The sequence below is a fragment of the Canis lupus genome, chromosome X, assembly GCF_003254725.2.
Source record: "Canis lupus dingo isolate Sandy chromosome X, ASM325472v2, whole genome shotgun sequence".
In the NCBI taxonomy this organism is placed as follows: Eukaryota; Metazoa; Chordata; class Mammalia; order Carnivora; family Canidae; genus Canis; species Canis lupus.
Window position 1 is genome coordinate 68,114,778 of NC_064281.1, and position 27,858 is coordinate 68,142,635.

At 35.8% G+C, this 27,858-nt stretch overlaps 1 protein-coding gene across 2 annotated transcripts in view; it reads left to right on the forward strand.

Moving 5' to 3' along the window:
• Positions 1–27,858, forward strand: part of KLHL4 (kelch like family member 4) — a 161,459-nt gene that overhangs the window by 87,989 nt on the left and 45,612 nt on the right. For both annotated transcript variants that reach the window (XM_025431809.3, XM_025431807.3), the window contains exons 4-6: positions 2,843–3,039; positions 9,215–9,427; positions 12,052–12,238. In XM_025431809.3, the coding sequence (XP_025287594.1) occupies positions 2,843–3,039; positions 9,215–9,427; positions 12,052–12,238 (597 nt within the window). The remainder of the gene's footprint in view (positions 1–2,842; positions 3,040–9,214; positions 9,428–12,051; positions 12,239–27,858) is intronic.

A 27,858-nucleotide genomic window follows, 5' to 3' on the forward strand; every position in this document is an offset into this window, starting at 1 on the left:
AGAAAGTGTGTGCAAGCGAGAGGAGGGGCAGAGGGAGAAGGAGAGAGAATCTCAAGCAAACTCCATGCTCAGTGCACAGAATCCCATGCAGGGCTTTATCTCAAGACCCAGCAATCATGACCTGATCTGAAATCAAGAGTTGGATGCTTAACTAGCTGAGCCACATATGGCCCCCATTCTCATTTGTAAAACTAGAAGTGTAGTATTCCATGTCTATATTAAAGACTTAGTCTCTTCTTTTGAAATAATAAAGTCATATTTACTCAAACTATAAGGCAAAGGTAACAAGATAAGTTTAGGGGATTAGAAGTATTTATCTATTCCAACTGTCTTGAGGGACAATTGACAAATATATATTTTAAAGTATACTATGTAAAAAAAAAAAAAAATAAAGTATACTATGTGATGATTTGCTATGCATATATAAGTGGAATGTTTACAAAGATGAAGATAATAATGTACATTATCTCAAATAGTTAATTTCCTTTTGTGGTGAAAATGCTTAAGATATATCTCAACAAGTTTCAAGTATACAGTACCCAATATCATGTTATTAACTAAACACAGCATACTATATGTTAGATCACCAGAACTATTATAACTGAAACTTTACACTCTTTGACCTAAACCTCCCCATTTCCCCACTCTCAGCCACTAGCAACCACCAATGTACCTGCCATTTCTGTGAAATCAGAGAAAAAATGTATAAACATTTTCTTTATTCATTCAACCTTTGAAGGACATTTAGGTTGTTTGATTGTTTCCATATCTTAGCTATTGTAAATAATACTGCAACAAATATGGAAGTGCAGATATCTCTTAAGATCCTGATTTCATAGGAATGCCTGGGTGGCCCAGCGGTTGAGTGTTTGCCTTTGGCTCAAGGTGTGATCCTGGGGTCCCGGGATCAAGTCCCACATTGGGCTCCCTGCGTGAAGCCTGTTTCTCCTTCTGCCTATGTCTCTGCCTCTCTCTCTCTCTCTCTCTCTTTGTCTCTCATGAATAAATAAATAAAATCATCTTAAAAATCCTGATTTCATTTCTTTGTATAAATAATTATGATTGCTGGATCATATGGTAGTTTTATTTTCTAATTTTTTCAGGAATGACCATATTATTTTCCATAAAGCTTTATTAATTTACATTCCCACAAATAGTGCATAAAGGTTTCCTTTTCTCCAAAGTCTCACCAACATTGGTTATACCTTATCTTTTTGACAATAGCCATCTTAACAGCTATGCATTTTGATTTACATTTCACTGGTAATTAGTGATATTAAGCACCTTTTCATATCCCTATTGCTAATTTGTATTTTATCTTTGGAAAAAATATATTATTCAGGTTACTTGATCTTTTTTAATTGGATTATTTGCTTTTGTGCTATTAAATTATAGGAGTCCTTTATATATTTCAGATATTAGCCCCTTATCAGATATATGGTTTGCAATATTTTTCTCTCATTCTGCAGATTGCCTTTTCAATACATTTTATATTTCGTTCTCTATGCAGAAGATTTTTAGATTGATGTAGTCCCACTTGTTTATTTTAGCTTTTGTAGCCTGTCTTTTGGTTTATTATCCAATAAATTGTCAAGAACAATGTCAAGGAATTTTTTTACTGTTTTCTTCTAGGAGCTTTATGATTTTGTTCATTAAAAAATGAATATTATTTTTAATAATCAGGCCAAGTTTCAATGTCTGTAGCAGGTGAATCTTTAGGTATGTATCTGAGAATAGTTTATAACTTCTCTGGGTCTCATGAGATACAGGCAGCAGTCTCCCATCAAAATCTATGACAATAAACAAACAAACAAAGAAACAAAAAAAAAACTCAAGAAAGTCTGCTGATGGATGAGACCCTTTTGCACCATATTTTAGAGGTTGAAACAAATACAGAGCATATCACAATCTCTATTTCTCTTTTCTTTATGCATATGAAACCATATAGCATCCATACTAAGACATTTTACAAGGAAAAATATAAGGAAATAGTTTATAGTATATATGTCCCATATGAAATATCATTTTTTAAAATTACATATAGGTTGGCTAAAACAAAAAAGGAATATAACTTATGAAAATAACTTACAACATTTGCAATAAGCCATTAACAATGTTTCCTCTGAAAATTTATATATATGTATATATGTGTGTGTATATATATAATATCTCAATATAAAGGAAACAAATAGCTCTGATCTCATAAAAAAATCTCTTCATAGATATTTTCAAACAGAATCACTTTCTTATATCTAAGAAAATGATCATACAAACATTTATTTGAGGACTGTTGGCAATATTATTTTTCTTAATTGAGACAATGCCAGGGGTTAGTTCCAGGTATAATACCTTAGTAAACTCATCCTTATCAGCTAATAAATGCAGACACACACACAAAAATATAGACATATAATCTTAGTGCTCTACTTATTTATCAAAAAAATTATTGCCCTACAAATGATAGTTACATGTATGGGCAATTGTATGGTTCTTACACAATATGATATAATACTCCCTGAGTCATAGTATTTACAGTTTTTGATATAAGATTTAGAGGCAGGTCTAAGATGACAAATAACATATTACTGTTCTTTGCAATAATGGTATTCACTGTTCCTTTGCTACATTTGATAATCTAGCCTGGCTCCCTGCATCCATTTTATTAGTGTTTTTATGGACTTCCTTGCATATGACGACCTTGAAAGGTATTCCCATAGTGAATGCTATGCCCTAGAAAAGATGGCCCTAGTAATGACAGAAATTGAAAAGTTCACCTAATGAGCACATTTGTGTCTTACTTTATTGGACATATAATCATTCTTTACTTTTTCAAACCATCTAGGTGTCCTGCAGCTAAAAGAAGATACTATTGAAAATTTGCTGGCTGCAGCTTGTCTCTTGCAGCTGACTCAAGTCATTGAAGTCTGCTCCAATTTTCTCATAAAGCAGCTCCATCCTTCAAACTGTTTAGGGATTCGGTCATTTGGAGATGCCCAGGGTTGTACAGAGCTCTTAAGTGTGGCACATAATTACACAATGGTAAAATCAATTGCTTCAAATTAACTTGTAATAATGTTATACTAACCCAATAGCTAACTTACTGATTTCTTTACTAATATATATGTGTACATATGCATATATGTGTATATCAATATATAATGTATGAGTGTGTGTATATATACTATATAAGTATATATATATATATAAAGTAAAGATTCTAATGTTGGTATAAAATTAAAGACCAATAAAAATTTATATAATTATATAATTTGAACCAGACAAAATTTTTATCTAATATCCATTATGTGCAAGTTATTTATAAATTATTCATATAATTCAAGCTGTACTCAAACAATGAGTACAATGAGAAACAATGTTTCTCATTTTGTAAATTGAAAAGTGTAAATCTCAAAGCTTGGAGAAATGAAAATACTACAAAACATAAATCATATAAGTACATATTTCTTTTTTTAAAAGATTTTATTTATTTATTCATTTGAGACCCACAAAGAGAGAGGCAGAGACACAGGCAGCGGGAGAAGCAGGCTCCATGCAGGGAGCCCGATGTGGGACTCAATCCCAGGACTCCAGGATCACACCTTGGGCCGAAGGCAGGCACTAAACCAATGAGCCAAGCACATATTTCAATTTGAATCCACAGTATTAGGAAAATATATTATTCCTGATTTCTTTTAAGTTTTTATTTACATTCCAGTTAGCATACAGAGCACTATCAGTTTCAAGTGTACAATTTAGTGATTCAACATATACATGCAGTACCTGGTGCTCTTCACAGTAAGTGCATTCCTAACCCCCATCACTTATTTAACCTATCCCCCACCCACCTCCTTTCTAGTAATCATCAGTTTGTTCTCTACAGAACAAGAGTCTGTTACATCACTGTAGCTCCATCCACGTTGTTGCAAATGGCAAGATTTCATTCTTTTTGATGGCTGAGTAATATTTCATTGTGCGTGTGTATATATATATAATACATATCGAGTTGTATATATATATATATATAAATTTATTCTTTATCCATTTAACAGCTGATGGACATTTGGGATCTCTCCATGTTTTGGCAGTTGTGATAATGTTGCTATAAACTTTAGGGTACATGTATCCCTTCTAATTGTTATTTTGTATTATTTTTTAATAATAAATTTATTTTTTATTCGTATTCAATTTGCCAACATACAGAATAACACCCAGTGCTCATCCTGTCAAGTGCCCCCCTCAGTGCCTGTCACCCATTCACCCCCACCCCCTGCCCTCCTCCCCTTCCACTACCCCTAGTTCGTTTCTCAGAGTTAGGAGTCTTTATGTTCTGTCTCCCTTTCTGATATTTCCTACCCATTTCTTCTTCTCCCTTCCCTTCTATTCCCTTTCACTATTATTTATATTCCCCAAATGAATGAGAACATATAATGTTTGTCCTTCTCCGATTGACTTATTTCACTCAGCATAATACCCTCCAGTTCCATCCACGTTGAAGCAAATGGTGTGTATTTGTCATTTCTAATGGCTGAGTAATATTCCATTGTATACATAAACCACAAGAAGATGTGGTTTATTTTGAATTCTTTAGGTAAATACATAGTAGTGCAATTGCTGGATGGTGGGGCTGTTATATTTTTAACTATTTGAGTAACTTCCATCCTTTTTTTCCAGAGTGGTTGTACCAGTTTGCATTCCCCCTAACAGTGTAAGAGAGTTCCCCTTTTTCCACATCCTCACCAATATCTTTTGTTTCTTGTGCTATTAGTTTTAGCCATTCTGACAAGTGATATCTCATTGCAGTTTTCATTTGTATTTTTCTTTTTAAAAAATATTGTATTTATTTATTCATGAGACACACACACTCACACACACACACACACACACACACACACACAGAGGCAGAGACACAGGCAGAGGGAGAAACAGGCTCCATGCAGGGCACCTGATGCGGGACTCGATCCCTGGTCTCCAGGATCACATCCTGGGCCAAAGGCGGCGCTAAAGGCGGTGCTAAACCACTGAGACACCGGGGTTGCCCCATTTGTATTTTTCTGATGATGTGTGATGTTGATCATCTTTTCATGTGTATGTTGGCCACCTGTAGGTCTTCTTTGGAAAAATATCTCTTCATGCTTCTGCTCATTGTTAAATCAGTGTATTTGTTTCTTTGTCCCTGACTTTTTGTAATATTAGAACTTAAGTTTCTATAATTGTATACATTATGATTTCTAATGAAAGTTAAATAACTTTCAATAAGAAAAGACTAATTAATATACCAATGTTAACTAGAAGAGCTTAAGTACTATCAAAATCAGCCAATTCTGAATGGATATTTTATGTTGTAACAAAAAATATCTATTTCGGTTAAAAACAGTTTGAAGTTCAATCCTTTAACTTGACTAAACTTAACTTAAAATCCTTGTCAATTCTATCAGTAATTATAATAAATTAACTGAACATGTTTGTATGTGTTAATTCTTTAAAACATGTGGGATCCCTGGGTGGCGCAGCGGTTTAGCACCTGCCTTTGGCCCAGGGCGCGATCCTGGAGACCCGGGATCGAATCCCACGTCGGGCTCCCAGTGTATGGAGCCTGCTTCTCCCTCTGCCTGTGTCTCTGCCTCTCTCTCTCTCTCTCTCTCTCTCTCTATCATAAATACATAAAAATTAAAAAAAAATACTAAAAAACATGCTTGGGATAAGACTATCTGTATTCAGTCAAGTGACAGTGAGGTGAAATATATATTATATATTGTCTGTAGGGAGGCAAGAAAAAGTAGTCAGAGGATATTAAATTACCATTAATGTTAATAATTCCATGATGAAAAGAAAATGAACTTTTGAACATCTGAAGCAGGAAAAATATCAGATGGCTCTTTCTGTGAAACCCAAACAAAAAGTTAAATATTTCAAACTACAAAAATTGCTATAGTTATTTAAGATTTAAAAATAAAAGACGGATATATAAAAGCAAACAATAGAGAATCACATGTAAAACTAAAACTAACCATATGAATTCAGAATTGAGATGCGTATAAACAATATTTTTCTAGAATTTCATACGGATCTTAATTTTTTCAACTTTCTAATATTAGAATTCTTTAAATTTGCTTAGCAAAACTTTCTCCTTCTTGGGATACGTGGGTGGCTCAGCAGTTGAGCGCTTTTGCCTTCTGTTCAAGGCATGATCCTGGGATCAAGTCCGACATCAGGGTCCCCCCAGGGAGCCTACTTTTCCCTCTGCCTGTGTCGCTGCCTCTCTGTGTGTGTGTCTCATGAATAAATCAATAAATTCTTTAAAAATACTTTCTCTTTTTTCCCATCCTTAGTTATTTTTCCAAATTAGAAGTTTTAAACAAAGTCCTGAAACTATGCCATTATGGGGAGAATTATATTATAATGGCCTGGTATTTTAATATATGTAATCTAACTGTGTTACATATACTCCTATGTGCTAAATACAGGTGCCATATAGTCTGTAGGAACATCAGTTGTATAGTTCAAAGATTAATCCTACCACAAAAGCCAAACATTAAAACTACTTGTTAATTTACTTAAATTCTTAAACTAAATATTAAATTTCTTATCTGGTATCTTACTCTCACAGACAGAACCCATTCTGATAAACAGCTTGAATTATGTTTTGTTGCTCAAAGTGACTTGTTTTCCTTTTCTTATTATGTGAGTGAAACTGAGTGTTAAAATAGGATGTGCACAAAAATACTATTGTCTTACTTAGCTCCCTTTCTTTAGTTGTCTTAGTATCTAGTATAAATGAAGCGAGGTAGGCAAAGATCTTGCTATCATAATGCTTTTGTAATACTGTATTGATATTATAAAATACAAATAGTTTTAATGTTTAAGAATAATGTTAATCTCTCAAGACTCAATTACAAACCTTTGAATCATAGACTGAGTATAACAGATCTCCCTCCCTAATGAGAATGGGCTTCATTCAGAAACATCCTCACTGACACACTCAGAATAATGTTTGATCAAAAATCTAGACATTCCGTGGGTAAGTTGACACATTAAATTAACCATCATAATTCTATAAATAGTAGTCTGCATTGATGAAACACTCAGCAAATATGGTACGCTCATTTAGTAAGTTTAACAACAAAGTAAGTGTGAATTAAAAAATAAATATCAAACCTCTTGGGAAGGTACATAAAAGAAAGTGTTTACCTCGAAATTGGAAACGAAATAATTCCAAAATAAAACAATTTAAAATTAATCATTAAGCTTAACTAAATATTTCCCCATAATAGTGGATAATGAAGTATCATATATAGATCATTTAAACCAATATATTAATTTTTTATTTAGACTAAGTTACTATATTGCCAAACAATTTTAATATTCTCATCAGGAAGTTTCTCTGGAGCCATAACAAATTCTATCCTAAACTCTAATTGCTTGCTATAAATGTGATCATCATATCCATCATTTGAGTAATTTCTTTTTTTCAAATGCATAACCAAATTTGATAGATTTTTCTATGATCCACATTAGCTATTGAGTAGGTTTTACAACTGAACCAATCTTTTTCTCTCCTTCACTTTATCTCTCAGTGTCATTTACTATTTTTCTTTTCTTTCATTGGGGAGTAGATAGGAGAATGGAATATAAGGTCTTTTATCATATTGACATAATGATATAAACTCTCAGAGTTTACATACATGGCCTAATAGGCAACCACATTTTTAGACTTTTATATTTTTTTCTTAACCCATCATAAAAATTATGTCACTTATGAAAGGCAGTCACAGTGTTGAACAAAATGGAGTAGACCTGGAGACTTAGGTTTTTGTCTATACTTTGTCATTTATTGCACAGGAAACCAAAAAATTCACATAGCCTGTTTTCTCATCAGAATAATTTGACCTCCCACAAGATCACATTGGTGATGACTTAATGTGGCTGGATTTTTTTGACTTAATGTTTGTGAAAGTATGATGTACTGTATAAATGTAATGTATTATTATTTGTAGTACTGGTTGCATTACATTGCTGTAGGTGAGAGGGTTTTCAACCAGGGACATTGGCTACAATAAAAACACCATCCTCTCTCAATTGTTCATCTTAATCACAAAAGGGCTCTTCATTTAAATAGGCAGTTTAGCTTGGAATTTATGGTATTAGAGCTCCCTGAAGGGGCTGTCAAATAGTGGTTTTTGTATGAATAATTTTACTATTAAGCTAAGGCACTTCCAAAATAACTAAACTCTGAGTGGAGCTGAGGGAGTGATTAGATTCATCCAAGATCCCCCCAACTTATTTAGAGGCTGTTTTAAGCTGATTCAAGATTATCTCTTTATTGTACAAAATAAATTACCAACTAGACAAGTTTATCTCCATTTTGGAAGTATATTTTTTCACATTTAGAACTTGAGCCTTTTTTACTAAGAAAAATGTTGTAAATGATAACTGTGTTGTCATAGAAAAATATGCAACATTATAAATAAGAAAAATATAGTGGTATTTTCATGAAAAAATTGAAATACAGAGGCCTGAAATTTGATACTTCATAAAATATAACCCTGTGACAAAGAGAGAATTAAGTAATAATATATAATAATTGAAAGACAACCCCAACACCTCCCTCTCAAAAATAACTCCATCGGAATCCCTTTTAGATTGTCCTAAATTGGTATATTATCCATTGTAAAATATATATTTGCCTTGGTTAATAAAAGATCATGTTTTTCCATAAGAGAAGAGTTTTTCATTAATCTGTTTATCTCATCTCAAAGGAATTCGGTATGTTGCCCTCTCAAATGCACAAAGCTACCTTTCCCAGGTCTTCAACGTAGCCTCCACCTTGAAAATTTCCAACCTTCCTCTTAAGTTTTTTGGCTAAAGATCAACTCAAAATCAGTCACTTTTGGGGTCATAAGCTGTTGCTACCTACAACAGCTCGGAGAGAAAAAGCACTTGTATCAACTCGAACACTACCCATGTGGCCTGTGAAACAGTTAAGCCATTTTGTTGTGTTCAATAAATAATTCTCAGTGGAAACATTTGGCTCCTCAGCTTCAGAAGGTTCCCCTTACCCTCTTTCACAGGCAGCAATGACATCTATTTGTTATAAATGCATATATCTGTTTCTCTCATATTTTCTTAATTTCAACAATGTGAAATGCTTTCATATGCTTATTTTGTTAAGATATTTCTAAAGTAAAAGTTTCAGTAAAAGATCTTTCTTTTCTAGGAACACTTCATTGAGGTAATAAAGAACCAAGAATTCCTCCTGCTTCCAGCTAATGAAATTTCAAAACTTCTGTGCAGTGATGACATTAATGTGCCTGATGAAGAAACAATATTCCATGCTCTAATGCACTGGGTGGGGCATGATGTGCAGACTAGACAACAGGACCTAGCTATGCTGCTTTCTTATATCAGGCTGCCATTACTTCCACCACAGGTATGAAAATTTACCCAGGTAACATATAATTCTAAGCTACCACTAGGCATTAATCCATTCCTTTTTTGTATTATTTTATTCTGAGAATTTCTGTTAACTGGAATGTACATGGTTTCACAAAAAGACATATCCAGCCTTCAAATAGCACTATTTATGATGAAGAGAGAAAACAAGTATTAAAAAAAGTACAGATATTCCCTACATTTCAGCATACTCTTTAGTTTCAGTTTCCTCTCTCACCAAATAGCACTTGTAAGAAGCAGAAAGAAGAGAAAATGACTAGGTTCTTTTTTTCTTTTCCTGACCACCTTCTAGGTAAGCTGATAATAACCAGTATAGTAGCATCCCAGAGGAGACTTTAGCAAGGAGTTAGTCTAATCTGGTTAATAGTTATTAACATATTAATTAGCTGCTATATTGAAATCATAATATAGTAGCTTCAGATGCACTACAGAATCATTATAATGGCACCCTCATCATACACGCTATAGGATAATAGTATAAACTATTCTAAACACAAACACCCTTGTATATGGTTTGGGATTGACCTATCTCATACTGAGTTTTAGTAAGTGAAGTTTACTGAAGTTGGACTGCAGTCTCACTATATACTTCTACCATTGATGATTTTTTTCTGTAGCAAATTTATCAACAGAAGGTATCGATTGTATTCTATATATATGGATATATTGCACATACGCACGTTTCATATATTATATAGCCTGTGACTGATATCATCAAACATCATCCACATTGTAAGTAGGAGCTTCATCTAGATTTAGTGTATTAGTAGCTTCATAAATGTTAAAATTAATTCACTTTCAACAAACTGCTAATATTAAAAAACAGAATATTAATTTGCTAATGTTTTCTCTACTTTTTTTAACCTTTATGTGTTAATTAAATCCATGGAGCTACATATTTACTTTTAAGAATCTATCCACATGCAGTGAAAGAATCCTGACTGCCTTCTTGGGTATAGCAAATTTATTCAAAGGGCAAGGCAATAGTAACACCAAAAAGAGAAACATTAAAATATATGTGTAATTTTAGACCCAAGGTTCAGAATTTTTGGAAATTTTATGTTTGTGTGAATGTGTATACACTTATATGTGTTATTCTCATGAGAGGTTCTAATATGATTTATTAGATTCTTTAAGGCAGTGCTACTCAAAATGGCCCTGAGCTAGCAGCATAGCATTGCCTGAAAGCTGGTTCTAAACTCTGTTTCCTAGGCCACCACCACAGACCTACTGAAACTATTTATGGCTGTGAGGCCAAGGAATCTGTGTTTTAATATGTTCTCCAGATGATTCTTAGATATGCATAAAAACTGAGACACAATGGTGTAAAGGATCAGAGGTCCTTAATTTTACACTGCTTTGTCTATATGATGTTATTTCAGCAAACTGCTTAGTTTGGCTTCTCTTACTTTATTGGAATAAGAAGAAATTTCCAGCACAAACACACAACCAATGGTCTTTGGCCTCCCACCCCTGAGTATGTCTTAGGTCTAAAGTGTGGACTTCTGTGAACTTTTCCTAATAATGTTAGTGATGGGTAATATCATACAAAAAATAGACCTTCCAATATAATTTTAATAGTGACTTTAACAAATATTCTAGAAATGAAATATATGAAGAGAATGATGGTAAATGCCTGAAGAATATTTTGAAAAAAAGTTACGTAGCCCAGTTTTCAAATAAATTTTCAGCAACATATGCATTAAGGAAATGCCTGGGGTCTCACCAGCCAAGTCAAATAGTAATCCATAAGAGATTACAGGTGGAATGAAAACTAAGCTAGGGTTAAGTACTGCAGAACAGGAAACCTCAGGGAAGTTTTATGTGAAGAGATTAGCATTTCCACTCCAACAAACTGCTTACAATTCCTTTCAGTGTCCTATGATACTGTAGACCCAAAACTCCAATGAACCAATATAAATGGCCCTTGGTAAAATTCTGAAACAGGCTCTTGAGTCTCCTCAGCTCACCTCAGGAAAAATATTTTACTTAGATTTTATCCCATTCAATTGAGGTCTTATTGTCTTCCAGGCAATGATGGTCATAAAGCATTTATCATCTAATATTATCTAATTATTAACACATATTCTTTTCTGATATACACATGTACAAGTATAGATAAAAAACATCCACTTTCAAAATACTTATAAAAGTGACTTAATGATAAAGATGCAGTTCTTTATAGGTGATTTTACTTTATTTTAACTGGTCATGTTTATACCAACTTCTCTTAGTTCACCAATAACTGCTTGATTAGTTACATGCAGTAGACTGAAAGATGCCTACTTTGTGTAGACATAGCCAGTCCCTTGAAGGGGACCCATTTTATGAGTGTCTTTTCACTCTCACTTCTTGTTATTCTATGAGTATCTATTGAAAAAATATATATCAAATAAATATGAACAGATCAGTAGCTACTACCATGAGATCTTTAACCATTTTACATCATAAGTGGACATAAAAATGTTACTAAGCAATTTAAAATGCAAACACTTTTACATTTGGATTAGCTCACGTTTTCTCCAAAGTTATATAAGCAAAAATATGCTCTTTTTAGTGGTGGATTCTTTACTTCATATACCATGAATCATTACTTTTCAGTTACTGGTGGATCTTGAAAATAGCTCCATGTTTACTGGTGATCTTGAATGTCAGAAGCTCCTAATGGAAGCTATGAAGTATCATCTCTTACCTGAGAAAAGACCTATGATGCAAAGCCCTCGGACAAAGCCTAGAAAATCAACTGTAGGGGCACTTTATGCTGTGGGAGGCATGGATTCTATGAAAGGTAACAATAATGATTAGAAAGTAATATTCAAAAAAGAAGACATATTGTCAACACCCCCAAGTTTTGAAGATGGCATTAAAGGCATATTTAAATTTGTGCATGTAAAACTCAATTTCATAAATAGCATACTTTATGAAATTTTGCAAATTTCTTTTTTTACCTTATGGGATATAATCCTTTAATTAATGTTACCTCTTACTAGGTACTTTTATTTTATGGCAGCAATTTTTAAATTTGAGTACGTGCTTTGCAATGTAAGATGTTTTCAGGGAAAACTTACTTCAGGTTTATCATAATTGGAAGGGTTTAGCAAATTTGTATAGAAAGCATATTTGTTGTTAGAAATAGAAGAGGGGCTTTGCTCCAAGTTCCTGTTAGATGCTCAAGGACTCATTACAAAGAATCTTGATGTATTGATGTTACGAAATAAAAAACTAGTTCCAAACTCAGGTTTGGCTGCTTTCCGTGTGAAAATCAATATCCAGAGACAAGTAATGGTGGGAAAAGAAAGAATTGCTTTATTCAGAAAGTTACAATGTAGGAAGATGGTGGACTAATGTCTCCAAGACCACCTTTCCAGTCAAGATGAACCCAGAGGGTTTTAAAGGAGAAGGTTTGGGAAATGGTTGGGACTGAGTGCAGGAGAAGCTGGTGCTCAGGCAGTTAATCATATGTCAACATGACCTTGAACAGACTTGCTGGCATCAGTGGCAGCTATTTTCAAATGTGATCAGGCCTTATCTTTTGGGATAGTCTGGTTCTTCATTCCTTAAGGCCAATGATCTACAAAATCTCAAGGAAAATAGGTTGACTCTATTATAAACAAAGGGACACAGGTCAATAAACAAGGAGTGCATAATCTTGAAGTAATTTAACCCTTAAGACCAGCAGGAGTGCTATTATAAATCCCTGTTGTCAATCCTTCATTCCTTTCTATGGGATATAGGTAGAAGTCCATCTTCTGTAACTGCTCCAAACTGAATTAGGACAGACTATGGCTTTGGAATGGAAAAATTTGATATAGTGCAGGACGTAGTTTTTGCTACCTTGTTCTCATGGAGGGAGTATAGAGGTGGTTTCTTATCCCGTAGCTTGCATATTTTTCTACATTGTTTGACACTACATGGCATCATTAACTTTATCCCATAGTCTAAGGACTAGTAACAATAGAATTAAGTCAAATTTTATCATTCCCTCTAAAATTGATCTGATACCAAAATAATAGATCAGTATAAAAGAAAAAGAGATCAGTAAACCAGTCCCAGCCACCTTGGAAAAATGAAATGTTGTGAGCAAAGGCCTATTGCAGCCAAGTGGCTTGCTGCCTGATTTTGTCCCTCTGGGTTCTTACTTCTAAGGAGGAGTTAATATAGGTACAGAAAGTGGTATTAGCTATTATATAGACTCTGGCTTGTGCAGCAAGCAATTAAGAAATTAATAAGAGGCAATTCTATGGAAACAAAAACAAAGGTTAATTCTTGGAGCAAATTGTAAACCCAATATCAGAGTCCCAAATGCTCCCAATGAGAGGACATTTAGATGTCAGGCTCAAAGCATCCTCAGATGGAGTGGGAGTAAGCACTGGCAATCTGGTAGATTTTTATGGTTTGTAGTCCAAATGTCTCTGGTGGTTTTTTTGAGTGGCCCATAGAGCAACAGGCATGAAGATTGACTATATATGAGCTATTGTGCCAATTTCACTGAAGTTTCTCTTGAGTTGTCTAGCTTCAATTTACAGGGCTTCAAGAAAAAAGGCAGTTTTAGTTCTTAATTAATTTTAAGACAAGAGAATAGGAGAAGATTGGAAACCTTACTTTGGAGAGTCACAGACAAATATTGGAAGAAACCAGAACTTAGTTCCAGCCCAGGTTTATAAGCAAATAACAAACTCTCAAAGATAATTATTCAGACCTAGAATCTACATCTATGAAAGTGTGTTATTGAAATATAATTTTTCTCTCTAAAGTCACCCTCATTCCTGTCAAAGATAGTCAAATGAAGACTGATTTGTTTGTAAGATAAGTTTAGTTTTAATAAATTTAATTAACATTTTACGTGATTATTTACATAAATACAGCAAGAATAGTGATTGACAATAGAGATTTTAAAACCTGCTTTGCCAGAAGTTTTTACAAGGAATTTTAAATTAAACTTCCAATAGCCTCTCAAGGCCAGAAGCCAGGTCAAATATATGCCATCAGATTTGCCTACAATACCTGCAGATTTGGCTGAATTCTTCTCTTCCTGAGGTCTTGGAAATATATTGAGGTTCCTGCATCTTCCGGGAAGTGACATTTCTGACTCACCTGGTATGACTGCTGGGAACTCTTTAAGCAAGGTACCAGGCCAACATCTCCAAGGGACTTTATTGGTTCCATATAGTTCACCTGAGTTCCTTAAAATGATCTAGTTATAACTGAATCTTTGCGTGTCTTTCTTAAATATGGCATTCCACTTAAAGCCTTGGTAAAATAACCGATGTTTCCAATGGTGTCTTGTTAAAAGAGCATCAATTTTCATTGAATATATGCAAATAATGATAATTGCCATGAAAGAAAGAATACTGATTGACAGTTTCCAAATTCCTCAGGGATCAGGTAAGGAAAAATTAAGTATTTCAGTTTGTTTACAAAAGAATATTTTCATCAAATTTCTATAAGTCATAGATATCTTAAGAGAAAAAGCTTTCTTAAATTTGGGAGAGCAAACATTAGAGAAACAGCAATGTTTTAAATAAGAATTATAAAAATATAATCATCTTTTAAAATTTATTTAGTCCCATGTTTTTAATTCTTGTTCTGTTTGGATGCAGTTTTTCCATTAGTTCTGGAAATTGTTAGTTTAGTTTTATGATCTTGAAAGTATCAGACTTGTGTCTGTCAAAAATCCTTTTCATGAATCTCCTTGAAGTTGAAATGTATTTTGCAAGAGCATCAGAATAACTGAAAATGACAAAAGACTCAAAAATCGCCATGTTTGGGGGATCCCTGGGTGGCTCAGCGGATTGGCGCCTGCCTTTGGCCCTGGGGTACAGTCCTGGAGTCCTGGGATCGAGTTCCGCATAGGGCTCCCGGCATGGAGCCTGCTTCTTTTTCTGCCTGTGTCTCTGCTTCTTTCTCTCTCTCTCTCTCTCTCTCTCTGTGTGTGTGTTTGTGTGTGTGTGTCTATCATGAATGAATAAATAAATCTTTAAAAAAATTCTTTAAAAAAATTGCCATGTTTAAAAATCTGATAAGACTTTATTATAATGTGGTTGACAAGGAAATCCAGTTATTTCTGTGGCACACAATGTTTTACTAATTAGAATTACATGTAATGACATTATATCAGGACATATTAAAACTTTAAGAATTTTACATAACTTTTAGAATCATCGTAACATCTACACACATAATATAACCTCATAAAATTAATCATTGTTTGACAATGCTTCCAATGTAACTTAACATACCAAATAAACAAACCTAATTAGTCAAGATTATTTAGAATTTGAATTTTTAGGAAGTTTGTTAAGAACCTCAGAAGATTCTAAATGGTATGCCTAAATAGGATCATAGGTCACTATAAAATTTTAATACTTTATCATGTATTTAACCAAGGTGACAATAAAAGATCCCAAAGGCAAAAACAGAGGGTTACTTGGTTGTTAGCAAAACAGCTTCTTTAAATATTGAGAAGATTTAGTAATCAAAGACCTAATAAAAACAGAGAAACCTTGTTTTTCTGGGCAGATAAAGATAAAATAGCTTGTTTATAATTTCTTATCAAGAACAGACCAAATATAAAAGAAGCTTTTGTCTTTTTAACAAAGTTAAGCCAATTTCCAGAGAAAAAAACAAATTCCAATCTTATATCAGGATATTTTAAAAATTCATTTCTTCCAATCTTAGTGAGTCCTGACCATGCATAGTTTTTCCCAAAGATTCCCCTTTATAACCTTCCTACAATTTCTTTTTTAACTCAAATTATTTCATAAGCCTCACCTCTCTATAAATAGCCAATCTCATTTTGGGAAAAAATACTTTCTTTCCCCCAACAAAAATGCATTTTATTCCTCATACCTTTCTTATACATCTCCTGTTTTCCTATATACAGTTACTTTCCTTATCATTTCCAGCAGTCTCAATTCCATTCATCAGAACTTTAACTCTTAGAAGCCTTTCTCCAGTGAAAACTCAGTAGTAACCAACAAATTGTGAACTATTAGACCAGAATTATTTAGGTTGGTATATTTGTGAATACATTTTATATTTTATAGGAATGTGATTTTTTATAGTACAACTTTTTAATAAAGCATAAGACATAGTTATTAGCAGACCCAAGTATATTTAGTTTTCTGTAATAAGAAGCCCAAATCAGATAAACCTGTATTTAGTAATTAATGTTAAACAATTAACATATTTTTTATTATTTTGTAAAGATTTGAATATCCTAAGAAACTAAGCCAATTTATTATTTAACCTAACAAAACTTCAAAGTTTCAGGTTACTGAATATTTTGGAAGCTATTTAAAATTTTATTTGTACACCCTTTTATCTATTCAACCTACTTATTGTCAACATTTACCCACGTAAACTTCATTAGATAAAAATCAGTCATTATTTTAGGTCATTTTGTCAACAAATTGCAACAATTACAACGTGAATTTAATAAATTCAGGTAGAATAAAAGCTAATTATCTGTATTATATTTGATGATGATAACTCCAAAAGATATGTCTATTTTATTTATTTATTTATTTTTTAAAGATTTTATTTATTTATTCATGAGACACACACAGAGAGAGGCAGAGATATAGGAGATGTTTGGAAATACACAGTCACCATATCTGGGCAAGGTGGATGACTGTTGGGTAGTGGCTGAATGGGAGGTAGAGTTGGACCAGAATTCCAAGGATGTTCCTGTCTTTTTTTTAAGATTTTTTTTTATTTATTCAAAAGAGACACAGAGAGAGGCAGAGACACAGGCAGAGGGAGAAGCAGGCTCTCTGCAGCGGGTCCAATGTGGGACTGGAACCCCAGACCCCAGGATCATGCCCTGAGCCAAAGGCAGACACTCAACCACTGAGTCACCCAGGTGTCCTGATGTGTCTATTTTAATGAAGCCATCAATCTTGATTAGCTTTAATAAAAAAATACATCACACCTTTGTCCAGTAAAAGGTCAATTAATTTTTTCCCCACTGTCAATTTTATCGGGGGTTCTTGTGGGGAAATCTGAATTGGGCAGTTTAAGTCCAGGGGAGCCTTTGGGCCCCTTCCTGCTGATTTAGGAGTTGTTCCAGTTTGAATCTCATAAGAAGGTGGCTGAACAGCTTAGGGTGCTTTTTTTCTTCAATAGTGAGGATAGAAGGAGCAGGAGTCAATGAAGCTGAAGGTACCAAGGATGGTATAGGAGCCACTGAGTGAGAGGTATCCATTGTGGTAGAATAAAAGGAGGAGGGGGAAGGCCGAGGAAGAGACAGTAGGGGTGCTGCTGGCAAGGCCAGAGGCAGATTTTAAGTTTGGACTAACATTTCTCCATCTCTATTTCCTGTCTTTCTCTCCTGTTCTCTGCCTTTCAGCTTTCTGGTGGAGGTGGAGAAGCCGGGAGTGGGTAGGGCATTGGTTTTGATGTTTGTGTTTGGGCAGGTGGAGCTTGGATCTCCAGTATCTGACTGTATTCCTTCTCCTTTTCTTTATTATTCTGATTATTGGAAAAAAGGTCAGGTATCTTAGATTTTTGTCCTCTTTATCTCTCTGCACCATCAATTGGGTCCCTTCCTGTGAGGCATCTTTATTATGAAGTAATATAAAAGCCTGAATGTGGGGAATTTCATCCCATTTATCTGATCTCTGACAAAATAACTCTGATTTACAAAATGATATAATAATTTAGGCATTCACTTAATGGTGTTTTACTTTCAAGCTCAAAACATACATATTCCCAGAAGCATTAACAATAAAATACCATTTTTTAGGATAAGAAATCACTCCAGTGTGTGATTTTTTTAAAAGATTTTATTTATTTATTCATGAGAGACACACAGAGAGAGGAAGAGACACAGGCAGAGGGAGAAGCAAGCTCCATGCAGAAGCCTGAAATGGGACTAGATCCCGGGACCCCAGGATCACACCCTAGGCCAAAGGCAGGCGCTAAACCACTGAGCCACCCAGGTATCCCCACTCCAGTGTGTATTATTCCATCCTAAAACAGACAAAGTACTTCTGAGACAGAGAAATTCCTTTCCTTCAAGGACAGATTGGTATGGAGTCACTTATGAGCCAATTCTCTTACCACTGGTACCAGAGATTGCCCCATAAAGGTTGAAATGGCTAAAAGCCTAGATGGCATAGAAAAAGGACTCCTGGATGCATGCCAGTGAACTGACTTGATCTGATATCTCAGCTCAAACAGATAAACAGATGCATGCTTCCTCTCCACCAACAAAAACCACAGTAGGCAGTCCATACCAGTTTGGAGAAGACAGGGAGCCTCCTTGAAACAAAAGGAGTTTGGGCAGCTGCTTGAGGAAATCTGTCAAAGTCTCCCACCCAAGGCTCACTAACCATGAGCAGATGGCTCCAACTATCATAGCCACTGGCTTGGGAAATAAATGCATACGTCCTGGCACTGTCTGAGCCAACTGCTCCACCCCAGGAATCCCAAGGGGGTGGCGGCTGGACATATTGGAAGCACAAATCTTGACTAGTTCATCAAAATCTCTTACCAGATAAAGAACCATTTCCAAACACTTTTGGCCACTCATCACTTAAAAAAAAAACTATATTTGAGAGAAAAGTAATGGTGGGAAGGGAAAATTGCTTTATTCAGGAAGCTAGAAACTTGGGAAGATAGTGGACTAATGTCCCTAAGACCATCTTCCCAGTCCAGTTGAAGCCACAGAGTTTTAATAAGGAAGTGTGGGAAATAGAGGGCTATGTGCTGGAAAAGCTGGTGCTCAAGCAGTTAATTGCATGTCAACATGAACTTGAACAGACTTGCTGGCATCAGAGGCAGCTGTTTTCAAATGTGGTCAGGCCTTATCTTTTCAGAAAGTATGGCCCTTCAACCCTCAAGGTCAATGGTCTGCAAAAACTCAAGGAAAGTGGGTTGGTTTTAGGACTCAAACTAGCAAACAATAAATGCATAAGCTTGAAATAAGTTAACCATTAAGACCAATTGGAAAGCTATTAATATTGATGAAAGATCGGAAATTTAAACCTGGAATAAGGTAATGATTTCACAAAAGAATTTTTTAATTTATTATTTATTTATTTATTTATTTATTTATTTATTTAATTCTTTTATTGGAGTTCAAATTGCCAACATATACCATATCACCCAATGCTCATCCCATTACGTGCCCCCTCAGTGCCTGTCACCCAGTCACCCCAAGCCCCTGCCCACCTCCCCTTCCTCTAACCTTTGTTTGTTTCCCAGAGTTAAGAGCCTCTCATATTCTGTTACCCTCACTGATATTTTCACTCATTTTCCCTCCTTTCCCTTTATTCCCTTTCACTATTTTTTATATTCCCGAAATGAATGAGACCATATAATGTTTGTCCTTCTCCGACTGACTTATTTCACTCAGCATATTACCCTCCAGTTCCATCCACGTTGAAGCAAATGGTGTGTATTTGTCATTTCTAATGGCTGAGTAATATTACATTCTATACATACACCACACCTTCTTTATCCATTCATCTTTCGAAGGACAATGAGGGTCCTTCCACAGTTTGGCTATTGTGGATATTGCTGCTATAAACATCGGGGTGCAGGTGTCCCGGCGTTTCATTGCATCTGTATCTTTGGGGTAAATCCCCAGCAGTGCAATTGTGGGTCGAAGGGTAGTTCTATTTTTAACTCTTGAGGAGCCTCCACAGGTTTTCCAGAGTGGTTGCACCAGTTCACATTGCCACTGACAGTGCAAGAGGGTTCCCCTTTCTCCACATCCTCTGCAACATGTGTTGTTTCCTGTCTTGTTAATTTTCACCATTCTCAACTAGTGTGAGGTGGTATCTCATTATGGTTTTGATTTGTATTTCCCTGATGGCTAGTGATGCGGATCTGATAGGTCAGTTGCAAATATCTTCTCCCTTTCTGTAGGTTGCAAATATCTTCTTCCTTTCTGTAGGTTGCTGACTGTTTCTTTTGCTTTGCAAAAGCTTTTTATCTTGATGAAGTCCCAATAATTCATTTTTGCTTTTGTTTCCCTTGCCTTCATAGATGTATCTTGCAAGAAGTTGCTGTGGCCAAGTTCAAAAAAGGTGTTACCTTGTGTTCTCCTCTAGAATTTTGATGGATGCTTGTCTCACATTTAGGTCTTTCATCCATTTTGAGTTTATCTTTGTGTATGGTGAAAGAGCATGGTCTAGTTTCATTCTTCTGCATGTGGATGTCCAATTTTCCCAGCACCATTTATTGAAGAGACTGTCTTTCTTCCAGTGGATAGTCTTTCCTGCTTTGTCGAATATCAGTTGGCCATAAACTTGAGGGTCCACTTCTGGACTCTCTATTCTGCTCCATTAATCTATATGTCTGTTTTTGTGCCAGTACCACACTGTCTTGATGATCACAGCTTTGTAGAATAACCTGAAATCTGGCATTGTGATGCTCCCAGCTCTGGCTTTCTTTTTCAATATTCCCCTGGCTTTTCAGTGTCCTTTCTGATTCCACACAAATCTTAAGATGATTTGTTCCAACTCTCAAAGAAAGTCCATGGTATTTTGATAAGGACTGCTTTAAATGTGTAAATTGCCCTGGGTAGCATTGACATTTTCACAATATTAATTCTTCCAATCCATGAGCACGGAATATTTTTCCATCTCTTTGTGTCTTCCTCAATTTCTTTCAGATGTGTTCTGTAGTTTTTAGGGTATAGATCCTTTACCTCTTTGGTTAGGTTTATTCCTAGGTATCTTATGCTTTTGGGTGCAATTGTAAATGGGATTGACTCCTTAATTTCTCTTTCTTCAGTCTCATTGTTAGTGTATAGAAATGCTACTGAAATCTAGGCATTGTTTTTGTATCCTGCCATACTGTCGAATTGCTGTATGAGTTCTAGCAAACTTGGAGTGGAGTCTTTTGGGTCTTCTATGCACAGTCTCATGTCATCGGGGAAGAGGGAGAGTTTGACTTCTTTGCCAACTTGAATGCCTTTTAATTCCTTTTGTTGTCTGATTGCTGAGGCTAGGGAGTCTAGTACTATGTTGAATAGCAGTGGTGAGAGTGAACATCCCTGTCGTGTTCCTGATATAATGGAAAGGCTCCCAGTGTTTCCCATTGAGGACGGTAATAGCTGTGGGCTTTTTGTAGATGGGTTTTAGGATGCTGAGGAATGTTCCCTCTATCCCTACACTCTGAAGAGTTTTGATCAGGAATGGATGCTGTATTTTGCCAAATACTTTTCTGCATCTACTGAGAGGATCATGTGATTCTAGTTTTTTCTCTGGTTGATATGATTTATCACATTGATTGCTTTATGAGTGTTGAACCAGCCTTGCATCCTGGGGATAAATCACACTTGGTCATGGTGAATAATCTTCTTAATATACTGATAAATCCTATTGGCTAGTATCTTGTTGAGAATGTTTGCATCTGTGTTCATCAGGAATATTGGTCTATAATTCTCCTTTTTGGTGGGGTCTTTGTCTGCTTTTGGAATTAAAGTGATGCTGGCCTCATAGAACAAGTTTGGAAGTACTCCATCTCTTTCTATCTTTCTGAACAGCTTTTGCAGAATATATATTGTTTCTTCTTTAAAAATTTCATAGAATTTCCCTGGGAAGCCATCTGGTCCCCGAGTTTTGTGTCTTGGGAGGTTTTTGATGACTACATCAATTTCCTCCCTGGTGATTGGCCTGTTCAGGTCTTCTATTTCTTCCAGTTCCAGTTTTGGTAGTTTGTGGTTTTCCTGAAATGCGTCCATTTCTTCTAGATTGCCTAATTTATTGGCATATTGCTGGTCATATGTTTTTAACATCGTTTGTATTTACTTGGTGTTGGTGTGATCTCTCCTTTTTCATTTGTAATTTTATGAATTAGTGTCCTTTCTCTTTTGTTTTTAATAAGGCTGGCTAATGGTTTATCTATTTATTAATTCTTTCAAAGAACTGACTCCTGGTTTTGTTGATCTGTTCCACAGTTCTTCTGATCGCTATTTCATTGAGTTCTGCTCAAATCTTTCTTAAGTCCCTTCTTCTTCTTGGTGTAGGTTTTATTTGCTGTTCTTTCTCCAGTTCCTTTAGGTGCAAGGTTAGCTTTTTATTTGAGTTTTTTTCCAGTTTTTTGAGGGATGCTTCTATTGAGATGTATTTTCCTCTCAGGACTGGTTTTGCTGTATCCCAAAGATTTTGAACAGTTTTTTCTTCATTCTCATTAGTTTCCATGAATCTTTTTAATTCTTCTCTAATATCTGGTTGACCCATTCATCTTTTGCAGGATGCTCTTTAAGTCTACGTTTTTGAGGTTCTTCCAAATTTCTTCTTGTGATTGAGTTCTAGTTTCAAATCATTATGGGCTGAAAATATGCAAGGGACAATCCCAGTGTTTGGGTATTGTTTGAGACCTGATCTGTGATCCAGGATGTGGTCTATTCTGGAAAAAGTTCCATGTGCACTTGAGAAGAATGTGTATTCAGTTGCATTTGGATGGAAAGTTCTGTAAATATCTGTGAAATCCATCTGGTCGAGTGTATCATTTAAAGCTCTTGTTTTTTGGAGATTTTGTGCTTAGAATATCTGTCATTTACAGAAAGCGCCATGTTGAGGTCTCCCAGTCTTCGTGTATTCTTATCTAAGTATGTCTTAAAATTGGTTATTAATTGTGATATACTTCGCAGGTCCCACATTAGGTGCATTAATATTGATGATTGTTAGGTCCTTTTTTTGGATAGATCCTTTAAATATGATATAGTGTTCCTCTTCATTTCTTATCACAGTCTTTGAGATAAAGTTTAATTTTTCTGATATGAGGATGGCTACCCCTGCTCACTTTTGAGGACCATTTGAATGGTAAATGGTTCTCCAAACTTTCATTTTCAGGGCATAGGTGTCCTTAGTTCTAAAATGAGTGTCTTGTAGATAGCAAATAGGTGGGTATTGCTTTTTTATTCAGTCTGAAACCATTTGCCTTTTGATGGGATCATTTAGCTCATTCATGTTCAGAGTTACTATTGAAAGATATGAGTTTTATGTCATCATGATACCTATTCAGTCCCTGTTTTTGTGGATTATTTCCTTGGGCTTCCTCTTTCTTTTACAGTGTCCCCCTTAATATTTCTTGGAGAGCTGGTTTGGTGGTCACACATTCTTTCAGTTCCTGCCTATCTTGGAAGCTCTTTATCTCTCCTTCTAATCTGAATGAGAGCCTTGCTGGATAGAGTATTCTTGGCTGCATGTTCTTCTCATTTTGAATATATCCTGCCACCCCTTTCTGGTCTGCCAGGTCTCTGTGGAGAGGTCTGCTGTTAACCTAATACTTCTCTGCATATAGTTTTGGGATCTCTTGTCTCTTGCTGCTTTAAGGATTTTCTCTTTATCTTTGCAATTTGCAAGTTTCACTCTTAAATGTCAGGGTGTTGTATGGTTTTTATTGATTTTAGGGGGGGATCTCTCTATTTCCTGGATCTGAACACCTGTTTCCCTTCCCAAGTTAGGGAAATTCTCATGTTTTGTTCAAATACACTTTCTGGTCCTCTCTCCCTTTCGAAGCCCTCTAGAACCCCAGTTAAACGTAGAGTTTTCCTTCTGAGGCTGTAATTTATTTCCCTTAACCTTTACTCGTGATCTTTTAATTTTCTCTTTTTTTCCCCAGCTTCCTTCCTTGCCATCAACTTGTCTTCTATGTCACTCACTCGTTCTTTTACCTCATTAAACCTTGTCTTAGGACCTCCAGGTTGGATTGCATCTCATTTAATTGTTTTTGAATTTTGGCCTGATTAGATCTAAATTCTGCAGTCATGAAGTCTTTTGAATCCTTTATGCTTTTTTCTAGATCCACCAGTAGCTTTATAATTGTGCTTCTGAATTGGTTTTCTCTCCTTGAATTGTAATCCAAATTCTGTAACTCTGTGGTAGAGAGTATGGTTTCTGATTCTTTCTTTTGTGGGGAGTTCTTCTTTCTAGTCATTTTCCTCAGTGCAGAGTGGCTAAAAACAAGTAGTACTGGAAAATGAAGAAAAAAAAAGAGAAAAAGAGGGGAAAAAAAACAAAGAACAAAGAACAAGAATAATAACAACAATAAAAAATAAGGAGGGATATCCTGTGATTCTATATACTGTATGTCCCTCGACTTCCCCTGGAGCTTTCCAGTGCTGCTTGGTCAAGAACTTACTTGTTCCCTGTCCTTCTAGCTGGTCTTCTGGGGAAGGGGCCTGCTGTTCTGATTCTCAGGTGTGTACACCTGGGGGAGCTGCCATGCCCTGTGCCAGGTGCAGGGCTCAGTGGGAGATGCTTATCCTGTGAGGCCCCTGTTCCCAGATGGCCCTGCTCCATCCCAGGCACAGGGTGACATCAGGAGGAACAACCCCACTGGCGGCAGCCAGCTCTCCAGTTCTGGAGTCAGCTTTTGCAGTAACTACCTCAGTCTCCCAGTCTGCACTGGCCTGGATACTCCGGGGGCGGGGGATGCTGATTTGCACAGCTCGGGGCCAACCAGCTGCAGGAGAATCCTCGCTGTCCTGTGCCCTCCCTGCCTCTACCTGTCCCAAGGAGATCACAGGATCATGTTCTGTGTCCCCCAGTGCCTGGGCTCTGGGGCCTGTGCTGCTGCTATCATGCTCCCAGGGCCATGGAGCCCCCTCTGTGTGGAGCCCCTGCTTGAGCCGCTGCCTGAGCTGCTCCCGAGGTCTTGCCAAGCACACGCTCCAGCCCTTTACCACACTCGGCCTGCTGTCTGGAGCTCTCTCCCCCTGGGCATACCTCCTCTGTTAGTGACCCCAGGAACCTGGGGCGTTCCACTGCCCTTCCTGGGGTGTTTCCCGAGTTCCCTGAGAGCATCTTTCCATCCAGAAAGATTGGTAAAGTTCCTGCTTCTCCAGGACTGGGCTTTCCTGTCCTGGAGGCACTCACCACCTGGCCTTAGCCTGGCTCCTCATGGGGCCCCTCCCCCACTGGATTCTATTTATTTATTTATTTGTTTGTTTGTTTATTTATTTATTTATTTATTTATTTATTTATTTATTCCTTCCTTCTTCCTACTTTGTTAGAAGCGTGAAATCTTCTCACTGTAGCATTCCAGCTGTTCTCTCTTTAAATCTCAGGCCGAATTCATAGGTTTTCAGGATGATTTGAAAGTTATCTAGGTAAGTTGGTGGGGGCAGGTGACTTGGGGTCCCTACTCTTCTGCCATCTTGCCTGCCCATTTTACATAAGAATTTCATCAAAGGGAATGAATTTCATCAAAGGGAACAACTTTCTGAAGCCATCGTGTGTACCCTAAACCCTCTGTCTGACAACCTGCTTTTCTACATCTCTGCCTTTTTTGACTTGGTTTTTTAGTTTGTAGACCCACATTTCCAAAACAACAAGGCAAGGATTTTGTAATTAAGACTTGGGCTTGTAGAAATTAAATTCAATGGCTTAAAATCTGCCAAATCATGAATAGAAATGTTATTTGGTACTTTGTAGAAAATAATCCAAAAGTGAAAGTTCTGTGCCACTGGAAACCAATTCTTTCATTTAATATGTGTAACTGGAAGTTGAAAGATGGTATAAGAAATAGCTAATTAATCATAAATCTATAAAACAATGGGATCCGTGGGTGGCGCAGCGGTTTGGCGCCTGCCTTTGGCCCAGGGCGTGATCCTGGAGAGGCGGGATCGAATCCCCCCTCGGGCTCCCGGTGCATGGAGCCTGCTTCTCCCTCTGCCTATGTCTCTGCCTCTTTCTCTCTCTCTCTGTGACTATCATAAAATATAAATAAATAAATAAATAAATAAATAAATAAATAAATAAATCTATAAAACAAGAACTTGCAAATGCAAGTATAAAGTAGCAAAGTAGCTTCACAGAAATAATGCTCTTCAGAAAATAACAAATAGGGACAGCCTCGGTGGCTCAGCAGTTTAGCGCTGACTTCAGCCCAGGGCCTGATCCTGGAGACCCGGGATCAAGTCCCATGACAGGCTCCCTGCATGGAGCCTGCTTCTCCCTCTGCCTGTGTCTCTGCCTGTCTCTCTCTCTCTCTCTCTCTCTCTCTGTGTGTCTCTCATTAATAAATAAATAAATAAATAACCTTTAAGAAAAAAGAATGATTGAAATGTGAACCTATAATCCCCTTTATTCTGTTATCAGTTTCATATGGAAGGAACCAAGTTTCATTTGAGACTTCATTGGTACCTATTGTGTGGAGACATAAAAAGCCCTATGAATAGTTGCAGACAACTACAATAATAGTAAAAAACAACTATTTTTGAGTACCTAATCCTTCATTGGCATTTTGCAAACATAATCTGTAATCCTCACAGTAATGCTGCAAAATAGTATTGTAGTTTTGCAGATGAGGAAACTGAAGCTCTTGAGGTTACATAGCCAACCGAAGAACCAGCATCTAGAAACACTGGAGTTGGAATTTTTACTCAAATTATATGATCCTTTTTGCTCTACTACCACTATTTTAGAGGAAAGAGCAACAACAACAAAACTGACCTCTCTCTCTGAGAGTCTTAGAAACTGTTGAAAAGCCAGATGGAACATTTAAGGAGAAGAAAGAAAGGAAAGAAAGAAAAATAACACTAAGTGTAGCAAAACATTAAAGAAATAATATTATATCTATATAAGTCTATAATAATATATCTATATAAATCAATATTTTAATTAATATTTATTTAATATTATATCTATATAAATCTATAATAATATATATAAATATTTTATTTTAATTCTTTCATAAAGCTTAAAATAGTTTAAATATGTGTGCTTTTTCTTACAGTGCGTTATTTCACTTTTTTATAGAAATTTTCTTAGATTTCACCTTTTGATGTTTGAGGAAGGCAGTACTTCTTCAGTGTTTAATTTTCTTTTTGACTCATACAGTTAACTTGGAATTAGTTGCTAAATACAGGCATCACACAAGTGGCTCGGGTTAACTATAATTCCTGCCATGTATATTAAAGGAATCATCAGAAAGTTGTAATTATAATCACAGAGTCAAAATTTTAAGATGGTCAAATTGTAAACTTTGGGCTTTTGTACATAAAGGTATGCAGTACCTTTTCATTTATTAAAACAATGAATTTTGAGAGTCAGTATGGCATGGTATAAATGAAAGACTAGCATAGTTATATTTAGATCATCTTGAAAATAGATGGAGAAAATCACTGAATCAGATATATTCACAACTAGAGGAACTATCATTTTCCCATCAAGTCTACAAAGTTAAGTTGGTTTTGTTTCCTCTTGACCAGAATATAAATGAAAGTTGAATAGGAACTTAGAGATGAATTGAAAAACAATAGTTGCAATGCTTTAGGGAAGAAGAGCTATATACACAGAAAATTCATAAAAATGAGTCCTAAGGAGAGACATCAGTAAAAAAAAAAATCTAATTTGAGTTTTCCTATCAAATATAGAGCTTATATAGTAGGCCAACTAGGGGATTTACATTTTGAGTAGTTGAAGCAAAAGTGGAGGTAGATAA